General features: G+C 34.3%; 1 protein-coding gene and 1 long non-coding RNA gene across 4 annotated transcripts; one reads left to right on the forward strand and one right to left on the reverse strand.

Annotated features, from left to right (window-relative positions):
* Nucleotides 1-4,153: 4,153 nt before the first annotated feature.
* LOC116843619 (S-phase kinase-associated protein 1) lies at nucleotides 4,154-9,925 on the forward strand. 3 transcript variants are annotated; one of them, XM_032814154.1, is made up of 4 exons: nucleotides 4,154-4,302; nucleotides 4,376-4,519; nucleotides 5,506-5,784; nucleotides 7,286-9,925. In XM_032814154.1, the coding sequence occupies exons 3-4, from the start codon at nucleotides 5,506-5,508 to the stop codon at nucleotides 7,493-7,495; spliced, it is 489 nt and encodes a 162-aa protein (XP_032670045.1). In that variant the 5' UTR covers nucleotides 4,154-4,302; nucleotides 4,376-4,519; the 3' UTR covers nucleotides 7,496-9,925. The 3 variants fall into 3 exon arrangements, with proteins under 3 accessions (XP_032670045.1, XP_032670046.1, XP_032670047.1); XM_032814155.1 differs by lacking the exon at nucleotides 4,376-4,519; XM_032814156.1 differs by lacking the exon at nucleotides 4,376-4,519 and having other exon boundaries at nucleotides 4,185-4,317.
* On the reverse strand, nucleotides 4,786-5,626 carry LOC116843620. Its single transcript, XR_004377905.1, has 3 exons — nucleotides 5,479-5,626; nucleotides 5,249-5,409; nucleotides 4,786-5,183 (listed from the first exon to the last, which is right to left on the reverse strand). It is a non-coding gene; the product is annotated as an uncharacterized LOC116843620 (long non-coding RNA).
* Nucleotides 9,926-18,618: the final 8,693 nt, after the last annotated feature.

Here is an 18,618-nt window from a genome sequence, read left to right on the forward strand (position 1 = left end):
TCGAGATGTGCTATAAGAATATGCAATGAAAAATGGGGTGTTCCATTTAAAAAAATTAATGTGACCTTGACCTGACCTTCGCTACGCAACCCAAGGTCAAACTGATGTGATCAGTAAATACATCTTTTTAAACGCCACAACTTTTGTCTGAAACATTTTTTTGTAAAACTTATATTTTTCCTGATATTCGGGCGTCCCAGTACTTTCCGAACACCCTGTATAATTATATATAATTATATATAATTTTATATAATTATATATGAAAAATTTTTCATTGGGTTACAAGTTTACACATTTTAATGAGCATGTTACTGCAATCTGTCATTAACCTTACAAAATAACTTTACATTATAATATTGTCATGAAGTTAATATAATTTTTAATATTTCAGCAATCTTACATGTAATTATTTCACTTTTTGTATATCTTGAAAATACTACACAATTGAAATATAGTTTATTAATAATCACTTAATTGTATATACAATTTTTTTCATATATAAAAATTTTTTTTATTAAGAAAGTAAATATAACTAAATTAAATTAAAATATTAATAAAAAAATTAACTTCAGATTGTACTTAAAAACCGCTTCAAATGTTTTAGTTTTATGTATATCTCCGACTTTTCTTTTATTATATGAAATATTTGGACTACATAGGTTGCTTTTCAACAAGAAACACAAGTCGACACAAACATCGTTTTATCTTTGTCCCACATTTAGTGAGTAACAAAGATAGGATGATACTTTTGTCGACTTGTGTCTCTTGTTGGCAAGCAACCATAGTTTATTTTTGTAGTTGTATTAAATAATATTATAAGAAAATTATAATTACTGCTTTGACTGCATGTGGGGATAATAAAAAACGTTTATGGCTCCTGTACACAGGACACGGTAATGCTTGCCGCGCGACGGAAGTCCGCGCGACAACCAATCAATATGTTGTTTTTCCGTAAGAGCTAGAAGGTTATTACGGAAAGCAGCATATTGATTGGCTGTCGCGCGAACTTCCGCCGCGCGGCAAGCATTACCGCGTCCTGTGTGCAAGAGTCCTGTGTCCATATCAGTTGAAGAAATAGCGCAGCAGCCAAGATAATAGACTAGGAGCTTAGGGTGCAAAGCGGAACCTATCACGAGCGTTCTACAGTTTTCGCTCGTGATTGCTTCCGCTCGTGATTGGTTTCGCGCTCCGTTATTCCGCTGCATAGTTTGCACCTTTATGGCTCCTGCACACAGGATGCGGTAATACTTACCGCGCGGCAAAAGTTCGCACGACAGTCAATCAATATGCTGCTTTCCGTAATAATCTTCTAGCTCTTACGGAAAAACAACATATTGATTGGCTGTTGCGCGGACTTCCGCCGCGCGGCAAGCATTACCGCGTCCTGTGTGCAGGAGCCATTATGGAAAAACAACATATTGATTGGCTGTCGCGCGAACTTCCGTCGCGCAACAAGCATTACCGCGTCCTGTGTGCAGGAGCCATTCGACTGGCTCTGGATTAACCCACTCTGGATTATTCAGTCTACGTTTATTGGTCGAACAAGTACTTATAAGCTTTATGATTGGCTAGTAGAGACTTCATTATGATGTCATTAATCGCTCTCAGAGCAATTAATCCAGGGCCAGTCGAAACACGCTATAAAGTTTCGAGTTCGCGTCCGACTAGTACTGAGTAAATTTAAAATAGTGTGAAAATAGTGAGAAATCAAATAAAAGAGCTAAATTTCAGTTAAAATCAATATAAATTAATTAAGCTGAATATAAATAATATTTCTTTATTAAGAATTTCTTATTAAAAGTATTGAAAGGTTCTAGGCATATTATATTAACTTTAATATAACATTCCGTATAAGGTTTCTGTAATGTTAATGGAATGAGCATGGACGAACATTTTCATGTTATTAAAAGGTTAATGACAGATTTATTAACCTCCGTGTAATGTTACCATCTTACAATTTAAGGTTGTTGTATTTTTATGGAAATATTAATGTGCTGTAAAGGTTGTTATTTTCATTATAATTAACGTGTATTCTTCTGCAAATATACATAGATAAGTAAGGATTTATTTCTATTTTACTAATATGTGTGTATTAAAGAAATAAATACATCTTAACCTAAATGTGCTTCAGTCATTTGATATGTATATATACATATCAAATTGACTCTGTTTAAACATTCCTTCCTCATTCATTTCCATAATTCCTTAACTCTGAAAATATTTTATATTTTAATAAACTTGTATGTTAACGACTGAAGCACATTTAGGTTAAGATGTATTTATTTCTTTAATATACACATATCAGTAAAATAGAAATAAATCTTTATTTATCTATATACATCTGTAGAAGAATACACGTTAATTATAATGAAAATAACAATGCACATACTTACTTTTCTATTTACTTCTTAATATTTATTTCTTAAGAAACGTAAGTATGTACGCAACGTTTCTCTGCATCCGCTAATCCGATTCGTCCCTCACGGACACAATTTGGTAATCCGATTAGCCTAGGGAACTTTCTGTCTAGACAATTTACATCACTGCGATTATATCAATCTGATTGGAAATCCGATTACTACACGTAGGGCCGATTTTTCCAACCTCTTGCTAAGCTAACTAACAGTTAACTCATACGTCTGTCTTTATTTCTCCTTTAAATTAGGTAGAAACAGACATAAGATTTAACTGTTAGTTAGCTTAGCAAGAGGTTGGATAAACCGACCCGTAAACACCCATAGTCAAAGGTTAACTCACTCTGGGTTATTCAGTCTACGTTTATTGGTCGAACAAGTACTTATAAACTTTATGATTGGCTAGTAGAGACTTATGACGTCATTAATCGCTGTCGAAGCGGTTAACCCAGGGCCAATCAAACACACTATTAGTTACGTGCTACTCATTCCGCTTAAGCCCGTATCAGACTATAGATTAGGATTGAGATTGAATTGAAATTTAGCCAATCAGAGCAAAATTCACTAAGCTCAAGTTTGGTGAATTTTGCTTTGATTGGCCAATTTTCAATTCAATCTCAATCTTAATCCTTAGTCTGATTCGGGCTTTACGCTCATTCCGCTCCATGGGTATTTGGGGATTGAAAATCTGTGCAATGAAAACTGCGGAACGCTAGTGATTGATTCCGCGTTCCGCTATTCCGCAGCATGGGTTTGCACTAGAGATGCCCGATTCTGAATCGATTCGATTCTTTCTCCAAAAATAGGCTTATTCGTGTTGTTTGCATTCTTCGCACTTTTCGTATTTAAAACTAGACAGAAGTATATTGGAATGTTTCAAAGAAGCAGAAACGAGACAACCAACTCGATTGTTTCTTCCAAGCGTCTAATTAGACGTCCATCTCTTTTTAAAAGCGAAAAGTATGAAACATGCAAGCAGCACGACCAACCCTTTTTTCCTAAATTTGTTAGGGAAAGAATCGAATCGAATCGATTAATGGCTCCTGCACACAGGACGCGGTAATGGCTCCTGCACACTGGACGCGGTAATGTCTGGCGCGTGGCAGAAGTCCGCGCGACAGCCAATCAATATATTGTTTTTTCGTAAGAGCTAGAAGGTTATTACGGAAAATAGCATATTGATTGGCTGTCGCGGAAACGCCCGCCGCGCGGCAAACATTACCGCGTCGAGTGTGCAGGAGCTATAAGAATCGGGCATTTCTAGTTTGCACTCCAAGCGGGAAGCACACATTCTTGCATAAAGGCATAATGCACAACCCATAAGATAATTAACCAATCAAAATCCTTATTTCTATTGCCACGATGAAAATGAAGGACTCTGATTGGTCAATTTTCTTATGCGTTATGCATTATGGCTCCTGCACACAGGACGCGGTAATGATTGCCGCGCGGCGGAAGTTCGCACGACAGTCAATCAATATGCTGCTTTCCGTAATAACCTTCTAGCTCTTATGGAAAAACAACATATTGATTGGCTGTTGCGCAAACTTCCGCCGCGTGGCAAGCATTAGGGCTATCGCACACAAATTGACATAACTGCATATGCATAGCATAAGACCGTATGTACCAATGAGCATCGAGTATTAAGTCCCCATATTGGTGTTCGATGCTTAATATTCGATGCTCATTGGTCCATACGATCTTATGCTATGCATATGCAGTTATGTCAATTTGTGTGCGATAGCCCTTACCGCGGCCTGTGTGCAGAAGCCATTATTCTTTTATACAAGAATGTGTGCTCCCCGCTTTAGCCTCGCACATGCGTGATAGATTCGGACCGCATAACAACATTGTCCCCGAAAGTTCTCGATAAAAGCTAACATCGGAGGTAAGGAAAACGGAGGTATACCAATTTCTATTGCTCAAGAATTATTTAAGTAGAAGACAACTTATTCATACAGAAACAAATCAAATATAACAAAGAGAACGACTAAGCAAGGACAAAGTAAAAGATTCCTTCGTGAAGGCGGTGACGAGGAACAGACCAAGAATTGATCGCGTATCGATATCACACCAATTCGTTTTTTCACGCAAAGACCGAAAAGGTAATTTTGGGTCTTCTGTTTTCTATTGCTGAACTAGTGTACATATCCGGAACTTGAAAAGAGACAGATATGCGGATAAAACTTAGTAGAAAAAAGATAAGAAACAATGTACAGCCAGTTCAGTAAGAAAAAACAGACCTTTTATTATTCTTAAGACTTAAACAACGTTAATCAGCATAACATTCGTCTGCACAATTTATATTTGATTTACAAAATGAATAAATATCGAACAATAATCGAAATAATACAAATAAAAGATCGTTAAAATATAAATAAAATATCGTTAAAATACAAATAAAAGACCCTGTGCACAATGAAAAAAGTATCAGCAATATATTAAATATTGAGCAATATATTAAATATTGAGCATATTTTATACTTCAAATGAGTTTTTCATACCTAATATTTTGTTTTCATTACTGACTCCTAATTTGTAGTTTGCAGTGTGTTAGTGTATTTTGTTTTTTTGTTTTAAATAATTTCACTTTCCTAAATTATGGTGCTTAATATTTATTATTATTCCTAATATTTATTCCTAAAAGTCATTGTGACTAAAGTCTAATGTTAAATATCCATCTGTCTGGTTATCATGTTTAGTTCAGCCGTTGCAATGGAACTTTGTTCCTTTCCAATACTAGACTAGGTTATGTATTTGTTTTATTATCTAAAGGCAAGAAGTTTAGTGTTAAAAGTTGAAAGTACAACTTAGTTCAGACAAAAAGAACAAACCTGATATATTGGTAGATAGATATTGCTTTGTGTTGAGTGGCACATGTAGCAAACTTATATCGATTTTAAACTAGGAGACTAGTGATGAATTTTTTCATATAAACTTATAAAAAGTGAAAATTCTCTGACTTGAAAACACAAAAGTTTTTTCATGAGTTTATCTAAAAAAAGAAAGATTGATGATTAATCTGTAGATATTAGAAAAAGGAGATACTATTGAGATTAGATACCGCTAATTCTGATACTTGTGTGTACAGATGCCTAACATTAAGCTGCAGAGTTCTGACGGTGAGGTGTTTGAGGTGGATGTAGAAATTGCAAAATGTTCTGTCACTATCAAGACAATGCTAGAAGATCTTGGTATGGATGAAGATGAAGAAGAGGTTGTGCCTTTGCCAAATGTTAATTCAGCGATTCTCAGGAAGGTTATACAGTGGGCAACATATCACAAGGACGACCCACCTCCACCAGAGGACGACGAGAACAAAGAAAAGCGTACTGATGATATCAGCTCTTGGGATGCTGATTTCTTGAAGGTACACAACCTTGCGTGTGATAGACAAGATCAAACTACAGTTGGTTGATTGTGTATCTCAGAACATATTGATAAATATAAAAATGAGCTCTAAGGACGATATTTATGGTTGGATCTTATTTTTGAGGTCATCTTAAGTTTGCGTTCAGATGCACTATAGCCAATGAGACTATTTGCATGGTATCTAAAGTTGAACTTGAGACAATCTTAAATATAAAATCCAAGTATGAACACTGCCCTTAGGATTTACTTTTGTAATTTTCATAATGTTCTGAGATAATTCCAGGTTTGGATATTTATATATAAATTATAATATTCTGTCTATACATATATATAATGTAAACTATATATGACATCTATATAGACAGTGAATAATTGATGGATTGTTATTTAAAAAATGCTTGCTGAAAAATTAAGAAGTTTTTATTTCTATTTAACTTTTAGAATACTGATGCAAATTTATGAACGTTCCTTAAATAAGTAAAAATTCACAGAATTCTCTAACTGCATTATTACCTCTTCAGAATTAAATCTACCAATCTGTCGCATAATAAAGTAAAATTTCATGCAACTTGTTACTTTTGTTACATATTACACTTGTAACTAATATCCAAAGCAGATACAGTAACTCATAATTTAATTTTTTTTTGTATATTTTAATGTATATATTTAATAAATGATAATATTTTATAATTGATAATATTTGTATATTTAACAATTCACATTATTCTACATAGTTTACATTGTTTAAATAAAAAAAACCATGTATATATATTATATACATTATATAGACAATATGTAAGCAATCTGTGTAAACATAATCTTCTATAATGGCACAGTCCTGGATATAACTGTAATAGGTGTATCATGGAAAAATGTTAAATCCTGCTATATATTTGAAGTATCAATTAGGGCTCATAAATATTCAAATAAATGACCCGGGTATTTAGATCAGTTCCGACTTGATACTTCAGAATCGCATTATTTGAGTATCCACGGACCCGCATATCTCGTCAGATTTATGAATAGTTAAAGCATCGAATTTGGATCTGAATACGTACAAGATGTCTGGTAACTCACAGAGGAGTCGTAGTGCATAGGTAGATTAAAACTGAACAAAAAATTCCTCTACTATTTTGCGAACAACTATATAAAATTTATATATATATATATATATACATATATATATATATATATATATATATATATATATGTATATGTATATAATATAATATTTACTTATTTATTTATTTATTTATTGTTAAATGTTCGAGAAAAATCTCAGTTGCTACGGACTCAGTTGTTTGATCGACTCCACCGAGAACTTAAATTCGGATCCGAATTTGACACTTCAACTGTTCGTATATCTCGTAAGATACGCAGATTTCGTGGATAATCCAAATTTGAAGTATCGTATTTATCCGATATCCGAATAATCGGGTCTAATCAAAATAGAGTTAGATTCGATTGAATATTAAAAGCCTAATATCTATTTTTTCCAGGTGGATCAAGGAACCCTCTTTGAACTGATCTTGGCAGCCAATTATCTCGACATTAAAGGACTCTTGGACGTGACTTGCAAAACTGTTGCTAATATGATTAAGGGTAAGACACCAGAGGAGATTCGCAAAACGTTCAATATCAAGAATGATTTTACCGCTTCGGAGGAGGAACAAGTGCGTAAGGAGAACGAGTGGTGCGAGGAGAAGTAGATCTGGATTTTGCATATTCACGGAAGTGCTCAATAATTCTTCCTCGGGTCATTAGATTTCGCAATTGTCCTTTATGTTACTGTAATGAGATTCTTCCAGATTGTAAGTTTCTTTTGAGCGAGATCTACTAAGTTGCTTTCATCAAAATCAATTAGCATTATGCAAGCAACTTCTAACGCTCTCTTCTGCATCACTTGTCGTATAAAACCAGAAGGTTATTTATTGTAATAAACATAGAATAATAATTGTGAGTTAAGATTGCTGTTTTCTAGCAGCGATCATCTTGATTATCGAGAACGAGAAAGCAAATATCTGAAAATAAAAAAATAATCGTAAAATAATATTTGTGTAATTAATTGAAGCAGATTTATAGAATATTCCGAAAATTTCCTTTTGCTTTATGTAATTAAAGGACTTCTATCACATGCAATTAAAGAACTTATATCACATTATATTAATCTCATAACTATTTAATGATTATAATGTTTAACACTATTTTCTCACGAGTACGAATATTTATTTTCAACATATTTTTGCCGCTAAATATAAATCCGTTTTTTAAATCTGACTATCACGTCACAATTTTGAAAAAAATAGATTAAGACTTTGGTAAAAATGACTAAAAACGACGATTTTGAAGAATCTCATGACGTAGCAACAGTTTTTGTTCTAAATTTCATTAATGCCATGTTAAATTATGAACTTTAAGCGGCCGTCTATAATATGCAGAGTAAGTTTAGCGTAAATTGGAGTAAGAAATAAAAATAATTTATTTTGCTTATGCCTATGCTTTAACTCTCCTAATCCTTGTCCACAATCTTGTTTTAAGACATAAGCCATAAGAAATTGACTAACTACAGTCGATTATTCTTCTAAAAATCAACTATAGTTCGTCAATTTCTTACAGCTTACATCTTAAAGCAAAGTTGTGGACAAGAACTTATACCAGAAGTATTCTTTTACTTAAGACAAATATTTCCAGTTCTGCATATTGTAGATGACATATTGTAGATCTATTAAAGCTCCTGGAAACTCATTGCAGTATATTGTGACATCAGAAATGAGATGTTAAATGACACGTTAAAAATTCTTGTGTGCTATACATATACATTTCCAAGTAAAAAGATACTTGTATTAGAGAGAATTCTTCAGATCGCTTGAGCATACTTGTAAAATGTACCGAAAATCAGTTTCTCTTGACAGACAATAAATAGCCGTAAAATTAATATGATGTTTCTCTTTGACTTACCTTTCCTTATAATTTTATCGTGTTTATTTTACGGCTATTATTCCTAAAATTATCTTTTTATTTGGAAATGACATGTAAGAATTTTGTGTTTTCTGACCTCTAACGAGGAATTCTAAATTTTAAAATATATTCTTTTTCATTTCTTTACCATTCTTTCGTTTTGGAAATATAGCTATTAAATTCTTTTCCCCGTGTGATAAATATAAAAATCACTATATTAATTTTATACTGTGTGAAAAGTAAAAAAAGTACTTTTTTGTTACCTACATAATATAACATGAAAAAAATTAAATCACAAAATTAAAAAAATTTTGTAAATTAAATCAAAGAGCAAAAGCATTAATAATATAAAAATGTTTGTATATTATGTAAGTACAAAGTATTTACTTTTCATGGAATGTAGTATTAGATAGAATTAAATGCTTTTTTAATTTATTAAAAAAGGAAAGATCTATTTTTAAATAGCTATATCTCTAAAACGAAAAATCGTACGGAAATGAAAAAATGTATCTGTAATATATAATCTTAAAGCCTTCAAGTCCATATTTTTAAAGACATTAAAAAAAGATTTCTGCCACTGCTACAATGTCATGAAATTCCTCAAAGTTGTCGTGTTTGGCCCTTTTTATCTCGTTTTTCTCAAAATTGTGACGTAATAGGCAAATTTGAAAGATAAATTTGTATTTAGCAAACAAAAATACATCATAAACAATTATTAATGTAATAAAAAAGATCAAAATTTATCGGACAGTATTGTTAAAGCAAAAGGAAAGTTTTCCGAATATTTTATAAAAGTACTCAAGTGATAAGTATTATTTTATGGATATATATATTTTATTAGTTTAATGTACTTTGCAAGAATTTGGAGCATATATTATCTTATTTCTGTTATATCAATCAAGGTGACCGCAGTGAAGAATCAGAAGTCTTAATTTGTCAAATGTGCTGATATACATTATGAAATAACTGAAAATCTTATATAATATGAAATTTTCTGGTATTACCTAAACTGTGCTATGGATGTGTACTTTCGTTTTCTTATTCGCAATGCTTCTAGCGTACTTATACATAATTAGATAACGGTTGCAATTTTATATAGAGTAAACTATAGCAAATGTCATTTAAAAGTCAATTGTATACACAATTTAAGTGGGAATTAAATGTAAACCTTACAAACATTATTCTTGTGTATTATTATGTATTGTTGTTGATACGTTCGTAAATAAGAAAAAAGTTCTTTAAGTATTTATATTTCAAAACAAAGATATGGAACGACGTGACACGCGATAGTGTCATGGTTGACGCCAGATAAACAAATATAGCTTTAATATATAATGACTGCGTTCAGAAAACAAAGCTGATCAGTGAGCGGTCAATGATTATTGGTCTTTACTGTTAGATCCCTAAATCTAGACCAATTACATTGACGAATTGCTCAACTGTTGAGTTCGCTGAACGCACTTAATGTTTTATTATTTTAAAGTTTTCTATAAGAAAAATATTATGCATTATTAAAGATGTAACTCACTGATCTCGAAATATAATTGAATATATTGTAGCGAGAAAAAAATTTGGACAAATAGAAAGCTTTATGATGCGATATTTACGAATATCTATCTAGAACGAAAAAAGTACCGTAAAGGCCGTATCAGACTACTGACTGCACAGGCTGACCCGACTGCCGACTCTCAATGGACCAATCACAGTGAGGCGCCGACTCATCGCCTTACTGTGATTGGTCCATTGAGAATCGGCAGTCGGGGCGGCCTGTGCAGTCAGTAGTCTGATACGGGCTTAAAGCTTAAGGCTCGCATTATCCATCTTTTAATGACATCAGAAGCGAGAAAACGCATGCTAAAAATTCCTGTAAAGTATGTCGAGATAAACAGATATATCCACAAAACGACATTTGCGATCGATTAAGTACATCTCTAAAATACTCCATACACTTTCCATTTGTTCTAACAATCAACAGATAATTATAAAATAAATGTGACATGCAATCGTCTTTTTTAACCTAATTTCCTCATTATCTTGTAATATTAATTTTCCGATTATCTATTGATTTTTAGAATAAAAGGAAAATGTACGGTATTTTAGAGGTGTATTTAATCGATCGCAAATGTCGTTTTGTGAATATATTTGTTTATTTCGACGTATTTTGCAAGAATTTTTAGCATGCGTTTTCTCGCTTCTGACGTCATTAAAAAGAGATGTATGATGCGACTCCCCAGAAGCCTTAAAAAATCATTTTCAATAAAGTTGCAGTTACATTTTAAAGTCCTGTTAATATATGTAAATCGATTATGTATTTGTTACTTTCGCGTAAACTCGTTACAAATAAAAACTCGTTGATAAAATCAACAAAAATTTTTGAAGGAAATAGATGATCAATTCACAAACTAGTACAACTTTAACGGTCAGTAGGAACCAAGAGTAAATCCTGATTGACTGTAGAGGTAATAATGCGAGATAGGCCAATAATGGGCAATCGTGCCTGGACGCACTAGCAGTTTTCCTCCTCTATTTACGCACGAAAAGACTCCGTAACAAACTATCTGTGTGAGAGAGACGAGCTCATCAGAATATATATGTTTATATGTATATATGTATACATACACACAGGGTATCTCACACTCTCCTCCGAGCATTTTGTGGGAACATAGAACAGGTTGCGGTGAACATAAAAGTCCTATACCGTTTTGCGATATTCGCAATAATTATCGAGATATTAATTGTAGAAAATTTGTGAATGATCATGCAGGATATGGTAAATGAGTTATAATAGCGACGACTGCTGTCGTGTACTTATATTTTAGGTCAAATTGAATAAAAAAGTCCTATACCATTTTGTAAATAATCACATATATTTTAAATTATTAATTAAAGAAGATAATGCATTATCACGCAAAATCGTGCAATAATCTTTAATTAATAATTAAAAATCTATGTAATTATTTGGAAAATGGTAGAGGACTTTTTTGTTCAATTTGACCTAAAGTATAAGTACACGACGGCAGTCGTCGCTATTATAACTCATTTACCATATTCTGCATGATCATTCACAAATTTTCTACAATTAATATCTCGATAATTATTGCGAATATCGCAAAACGGTATAGGATTTTTATGTTCATCGCAACCTGTTCTATGTTCCCAAAAAATGCCCGGAGGAGTGTGACACACACACGCGCGCGCACGCGCACGCACACACACACACACACACACACACACACACACACACACACACACAAGGTGTCCGAAACTTTTCTTGACACAAGTCGTAGGAACGTAGAACGGATTAAACGGAACAGAAAAGTCAAATACCATTTTGCGAAATTCGCAATAATTTTCAAGGAATTAATTATTTTGTCAGAGCAAATAAGCCCTCGAGCCGGCGCGCGATTGATACGCGCGAATAGCGGTTTGCGACCGATATGTGCGAATAGCGGCGCGCGATCATGATACACGCGAATCGCGACTCGCTGTGCTCCGTCCATAGCTACGTCTCGTAGCCATAGTTACTATAGTTACGAGATACAGGGTGTTTCCCCGATGGGAGCGTCCCGATTGACCACGGTACGATTGGACATAACCAACCGATAAAAAGAATTATCTAGTGAATTACTAGATCGAACCAATCATTACAATCGGGTCTCACCCATTTTGCGTTTGCTACTCCAGACGGGCAGTACAAGTTCACTCGATTGCCGTTTGGATTTTTTGAATCTCCCGCTGAGTTTCAAAAACGCATTGCTAAAATTTTACACCCTTTGATCCGAGAGGGTAAAATTATTATATATATATATAGACGACATCTTAATTCCAACCGAATCGGTAAAGGAAAATTTGCGAATCGTACGAAAAGTGTTAATGCTCCTGAAACAATACGATTTTCAGATTAATTTCCATAAATGTCGGTTCCTTCAAGAAAAGATTGAATATTTGGGATACATGGTTTTGAAGATGGGAATTACATTGAGTCCTCGATATACCAAAGCAGTTAAGAATTTCCCTTTGCCCAGGTCAATTCATGATGAGCAACGTTTTTTGGGACTGACCTCTTACTTCCGGAAATTTATTGGCAAATATGCCCTCAAAGCGAGACCATTATATAACTTATTAAAGAAGTCCGTTAGTTTTATTTTTGATAATAATTGTATTCAAGCTTACGATACTTTGAAACAAGAACTAATCTCATATCCAGTTTTTCAAATTTATAATCCAAAAGCGGAGACTGAGCTAGCTCCTTAGGCATAGGGGCAATACTGTTACAAAAACAGTCCACAGGCGCCTCGGCACCAATAGCCTATTATAGTAGCTCCACCAACGAAGCCCAAGCTAATTATCACAATTTTGAGCTGGAAATGTTAGCCATGATAAAGGCAGTCGAACGGTTTCACGTTTATTTGTATGGTTTGCAGTTTACTATAGTCACTGATTGTAATGCCATAGTCCACGCGGTTAATAAGGCTAATTTAAATCCCCGAATTGCTCGCTGGACGCTTCAATTACAAAATTATAATTTTAAGATTTTACATAAAGCGGGTAACCGGATGGCACACGTGAACGCCTTAAGCAGATTAATTTCAACAGTACAGTCTCTACCGTTAGAATGAATATTCGAATTTAAACAGTTACAGGATACCCAATTAAAGGAGATAGCGATGGGTCTAGAATTTAGAAATAATGATAAATTTGAACTAATAGACGGATTGGTCTACCGAAAGGGACTAAATCGATCGAGATTTGTGGTATCGGACGTGATGATAGGGAATATTATGCATGCATATCATGATGACATGGGGCATTGTGGAGTTGAGAAAACAATTTAAGGTATCAACAATACGTATTGGTTCCCATCTTTACGAAAACGCGTCTTTGACCATATGTCCAATTATTTAACATATTTGACGATCATCGCTTCGACAAACGTGAAAGAAGGAGAAATGCATATAGAAGAGCTATCGCGACAAGCTTTTCAACAACTGCATATTGATCATTTCGGTCCTTTGCCTGAGACTAATGATGGGTGTAAATATATCGTCGTTATAATAGATAGTTTTAGTAGATATGTGTGGTTGGTACCGACCAAAACTACTAGTACCAAGGAACTCAAGGATCATCTGGAGTTATTAATTAGATTGTTCGGAAAGACTCAAGAAATAATGGTTGCTTTCCAACAAGAGACACAAGTCGACACAAACATTATTCTATCTTTGTTCCACATTTAGTGAGTAACAAAGATAGGATGATACTTGTGTCTCTTGTTCGAAACCAACCAATATCAGATCGAGGCTCTGCGTTTACTTCTAGGGAATTTGCTGTGTTTATTGAGAATTATCAAATAAAACATCGCATGGTAGCAGTCGCTTCTCCGTGGGCAAATGGGATGGTAAAGAGGGTTAATAGATTTTTGAAAAATACGTTGGCTAAAATTATAGATGAGCCCAATGAATGGAAAATTAAATTAAATTTGACTCAATATGTAATAAATAATACGTTTTATGCGTTCATTAAATCAACTACGAATAAATTTCTGTTAGGCTTCGATCAGAGAGAACATATGGATAAAAATTTGTCTGATTTTGTAGAAAACTGGATAGGTTTAAATCAGGATGTTGAGCGGGAAAGAGATGTGTCTCGGAATTTAGCGATTGAAACAATTGGAAAAATCAAAGCTTATAATAAAAAATATTATAATCAAAAACACAAGAGGCCCACTATGTATAATAAAAGCGATTTTGTGCTGGTTCGAAATTTACAGACCAAACCAGGTGAAAGCAGAAAATTCAAGGCCAGTTACAAGGGACCATATATAATAACGAAAGTTTTGGGTCGAAATCGCTATGTAGTCCAAGACATACCGGGTTTTAATTTAACGTCACGACCATTAAATACGGTATTGTCTTCGGATAAATTGAAATGGTGGATAAAACCGATGAATCCTGACTGATGCGTTTAATTAACCGTATAATTTTGTATTTAGATTAGTGTTTATTTTTTGTATTATTTTGCGAGCGTAAACTGTAATATTAAGATTTTCAAGCGAATTTGAACGTTAGAATTTTATTAGTATAAACCTGCGAATAAAGAATTTCCTGTGGGGAAAAAAAAGAGAATTTATGTTCAATATATACGAGGTTGAATGTATCCTACAGGATGGCCGAGTAAGAAATTTTATAACCTATTGTTAGCTTAGTAATGTCAGGTCAAACGATAAAGCAAAGTTAGATTACATAAACAGAGTTATATCATAACAAGAAACGACAAAGGAAAAGAAAGGTCCAAGCAACATATAAATAACAACGATAGCGCCGGACGTTATTCTTTCGACTCTGAACTACAGGTAGCAATTACTTCAGTTTGTCAAGTTTCAGGTTATATATATGGATGTAACCTTCAGTAGATGCGTGGTCTGTTAATTAATAAACTATTCTGTTCTGTTTTCTTATTTGAGTGTTTCTTTAAATGTCGGATCGTCCTACGATAAAGAACCTTACAGTTGTTTCGTCGTAAAAACGACAGATTGTACAGAAAAGATTAATCAAGAGAACCGACAAACTTTTTACACACTTTCGTAACCGTTCCCTCAGAGACTTCCATAAGTTGCTTCGCGACGGCGTATAAGTCTCGCGTCGACTTGTAAGTGAGCGTGGCTCGCGTCGATAATGCCGCGTGTGCGACTAATGCTAATGACTCCTGCACACAGGACACGGTAATGCTTACCGCGCGGCGAAAGTCCGCGCAACAGCCAATCAATATGTTGTTTTTCTGTAAGAGCTAGAAGATTATTACGGAAAGCAGCATATTGATTGGCTGTCGTGCGAACTTCCGTCACGCAGCAAGCATTACCGCGTCCTGTGTGCAGGAGCAATAAGTCTCGCTGGGACTTAGTAGAAGCGAGTGTAACTCGCGTGCGACGTATCTACATCGCGTAGGCGACGACGTATAAAGGTAGTAGCACATAGAAAAACTTAAGCAGTAATACGTAAGCAATAAGCAAATTGACCAATCACAGTTATTGATTCTTCTTACGGTTCAAAAATCAACGACTGTGATTGGTCAATTTGCTTACTTCTTACGTCTTACTGCTTAAGTTTTTCTGTGTGCCACGGCCTTAAGTCTTGAGTCGACTTATCGACGAGCGTGGTTCACGTGAGTGCTGCGTCCCTGGCAGCGACTAAGTCCTGAGTAAAGCCCGTATCAGACTATGGATTAAGATTGAGATTGAATTGAAAATTGGCCAATCAGAGCAATTCACCAAACTTGAGCTTAGTGAATTTTGCTCTGATTGGCTAAATTTCAATTCAATCTCAATCCTAATCTATAGTCTGATACGGGCTTTAGGGTGTTTACAATAAGTTGTCGGATTCGAAATTCGACTGAACAGTGGTACTCAATCGACCCATTTCAAAAAATTCCCTAGCTTAATCAGATTTTAATAAAAGCTGTCTCAGCAGTAATCGAATTAGCTTCATAGCGACGTGAGGTGATATTTTGTCCTCAAGAGAAATAAAAAGATAAAAGTCGGTAGGTACGTAATTATTATTCTAATGATTAGCGCGTATCATTTTCCTTATATATCAATATATGAATAAATGATCTGTTACACTTTTACTGATATTAAATTAATGAAAAGAAGTATTAGTAATCTCACATGTAGTAAACATTAACCTATAATATTATTGGATTTATGTTATAATTTTGTATGTAACAAAATAAGAACAGTATAAAATTTGTCAAATTAACATTTCAAACATACTAATTTTAAAATATATTAAGGACATTTATGCATTTATATATAAATACATATAAATATGTGTGCTTGATATGTGTATGTTCATATGTGTAATTTATAATTATTTACATACTTATATTTTTATATAAAAAGAATATTTATATTTTGTGTATTTATAATATGTATCTATATATACTAGGTGCGCAACTAAGTTTCCAGGTTTTTTTTGATCAATGAAAAATGGAAAATTTCAAGAGAAATATAAAAAATGGTTTATTCAAAGTATCGTCCCTCGCTAGCTACACATTTTTGCCATCTCTCTGGCAAGACATGAATACCGCGACGATAAAACGATGCGTTTTGAACCGAAACCATTCATCCAACCAATTTTGCACTTCTTCGAAATTGACCAAGTGTAGCCCAGCTAAACCATGCGCCATCGACCGAAACAAGTAATAATCGGAAGGGGCCAGGTCTGGTGAATACGGTGGATGCGGTAGCAGATCCCATTTCAGCGTTTTGATGGTGTCCTGGACGATGGAAGTGCGATGGCACGGGGCGTTGTCGTGCTACAATATCACTCGTTCGTGTCTCGTGTTCCATTCTGGCAGTTTTTCGAGCAATGCATGGTTCAAATTGATCAGTTGTTGTCGGTAGCGATGCCCATTGACAGTTTTGCCCGGTTTCAGCAGCTTATAGTACACGATTCCTTTCTGGTCCCACCAAACGCAGAACATTGTCTTCTTTCCGAAGCGATTTTGCTGTGCCGTCGATGTTGATGCTTCGCCAGATGAAAGCCACGATTTTTTGCGTTTGGGATTCTCGAAATATATCCACTTCTCATCGCCAGTAACAATTCGAGGCAGGAAACTCTTTCTTTCTGCCGCAAAAGCAAAATTTCGGAAGTGGCTCTTTGATTTTCCATCTGTCTCTCAGTCAACTCATGCGACACTCATTTTCCTTCCTTTTGAATTTTTCCCATGGCATGTAAACGTTTGGAAATACCTTGGCGAGTCATGTTTAATGTCTCCGCAAGCTGATCTTGTGTTTGCGTATCATCTTCATCCAATAACGCTTGCAGATCGGCGTCCTCAATTGTTTTTGGTCTTCCGAAACGCTTCTTGTCCTTAGTGTCGAAATCACCATTTCTGAAACGTTTAAACCAATGTCTAGATATAGCTTCCGGAATGGAAACGTTTAAACCAATCTTCACAGGTAGTTTTCGATGGTGCATGTTCGCCGTAGGCCTCCTCAAGCAAACGTGCTTCAGCTGCATTTTTTTTCAAGTTAAAGCAGAAAAGCAAAGCTTCCCGCAAATGCTGTTTATTTGGTACAAAACTCGACATCTTCATTGTTAGAAAAAATATTTTTGCGTTGCAATATTTGTTGATATTATGACTGGTTATTGTTGAAAGATGTCCAAGCTATAAAAGAAACACAACTTTAGACATGTATGTCGACTACATGTGTCGTTAGCGCCATCCATGTGTGAAACCCAGAAACTTAGTTGCGCACCTAGTAAATGCATAAATGTCCTTAATATATTTTAAAATTAGTATGTTTAAAATGTTAATTTGACAGATTTTATACTGTTCTTATTTTGTTACATACGAAATTATAACATAAATCCAATATTATTATAGGTTAATGTTTACTACACGTGAGATTACTAATATTTCTTTTCATTAATTTAATATCAGTAAAAGTGTAACAGATCATTTATTCATATATTGATATATAAGGAAAATGATACGCGTTAATCATTAAAATAATAATTATGTACCTATCGACCTAACCTATCGACTTTTATTTTTTTATTTCTTTTGAGGACAAAGTATCACCTCACGTCGCTATGAAGCTAATCCGATTACTGTTGAGACAGCTTTTGCTAAAATCTGATTAAGTTAGGGAATTTTTTGAAATGGGTCGATTGAGTACCACTGTTCAGTCAGATTTCCAATCCGACAACTTATCGTAAACACTCTTATGCCTGTATTCATAGTCAGGCCTTATATTTAAGATCTCCTTAAGTTCATCTTCAGATGTTCTACGGATCATTTTATTGGCTACAGAGTATCTGAAGATGAACTTAAGGAAGCCTTAAATATAAGGCCTGACTATGAATACGGGCAT

This window comes from Odontomachus brunneus, unplaced genomic scaffold (genome assembly GCF_010583005.1).
Source record: "Odontomachus brunneus isolate Ranch 3 - 2012 unplaced genomic scaffold, Obru_v1 Obru_scaffold_034, whole genome shotgun sequence".
Lineage (NCBI taxonomy): Eukaryota > Metazoa > Arthropoda > Insecta > Hymenoptera > Formicidae > Odontomachus > Odontomachus brunneus.

Bases quoted from the DNA above. Each gene is read 5' to 3' on its own strand.
- LOC116843619 (XM_032814154.1), top strand. From the start codon at position 5,506: ATGCCTAACATTAAGCTGCAGAGTTCTGACGGTGAGGTGTTTGAGGTG. The intron at 5,785-7,285 runs GTACACAACCTT...TATTTTTTCCAG, and splicing joins GGGATGCTGATTTCTTGAAG to GTGGATCAAGGAACCCTCTT.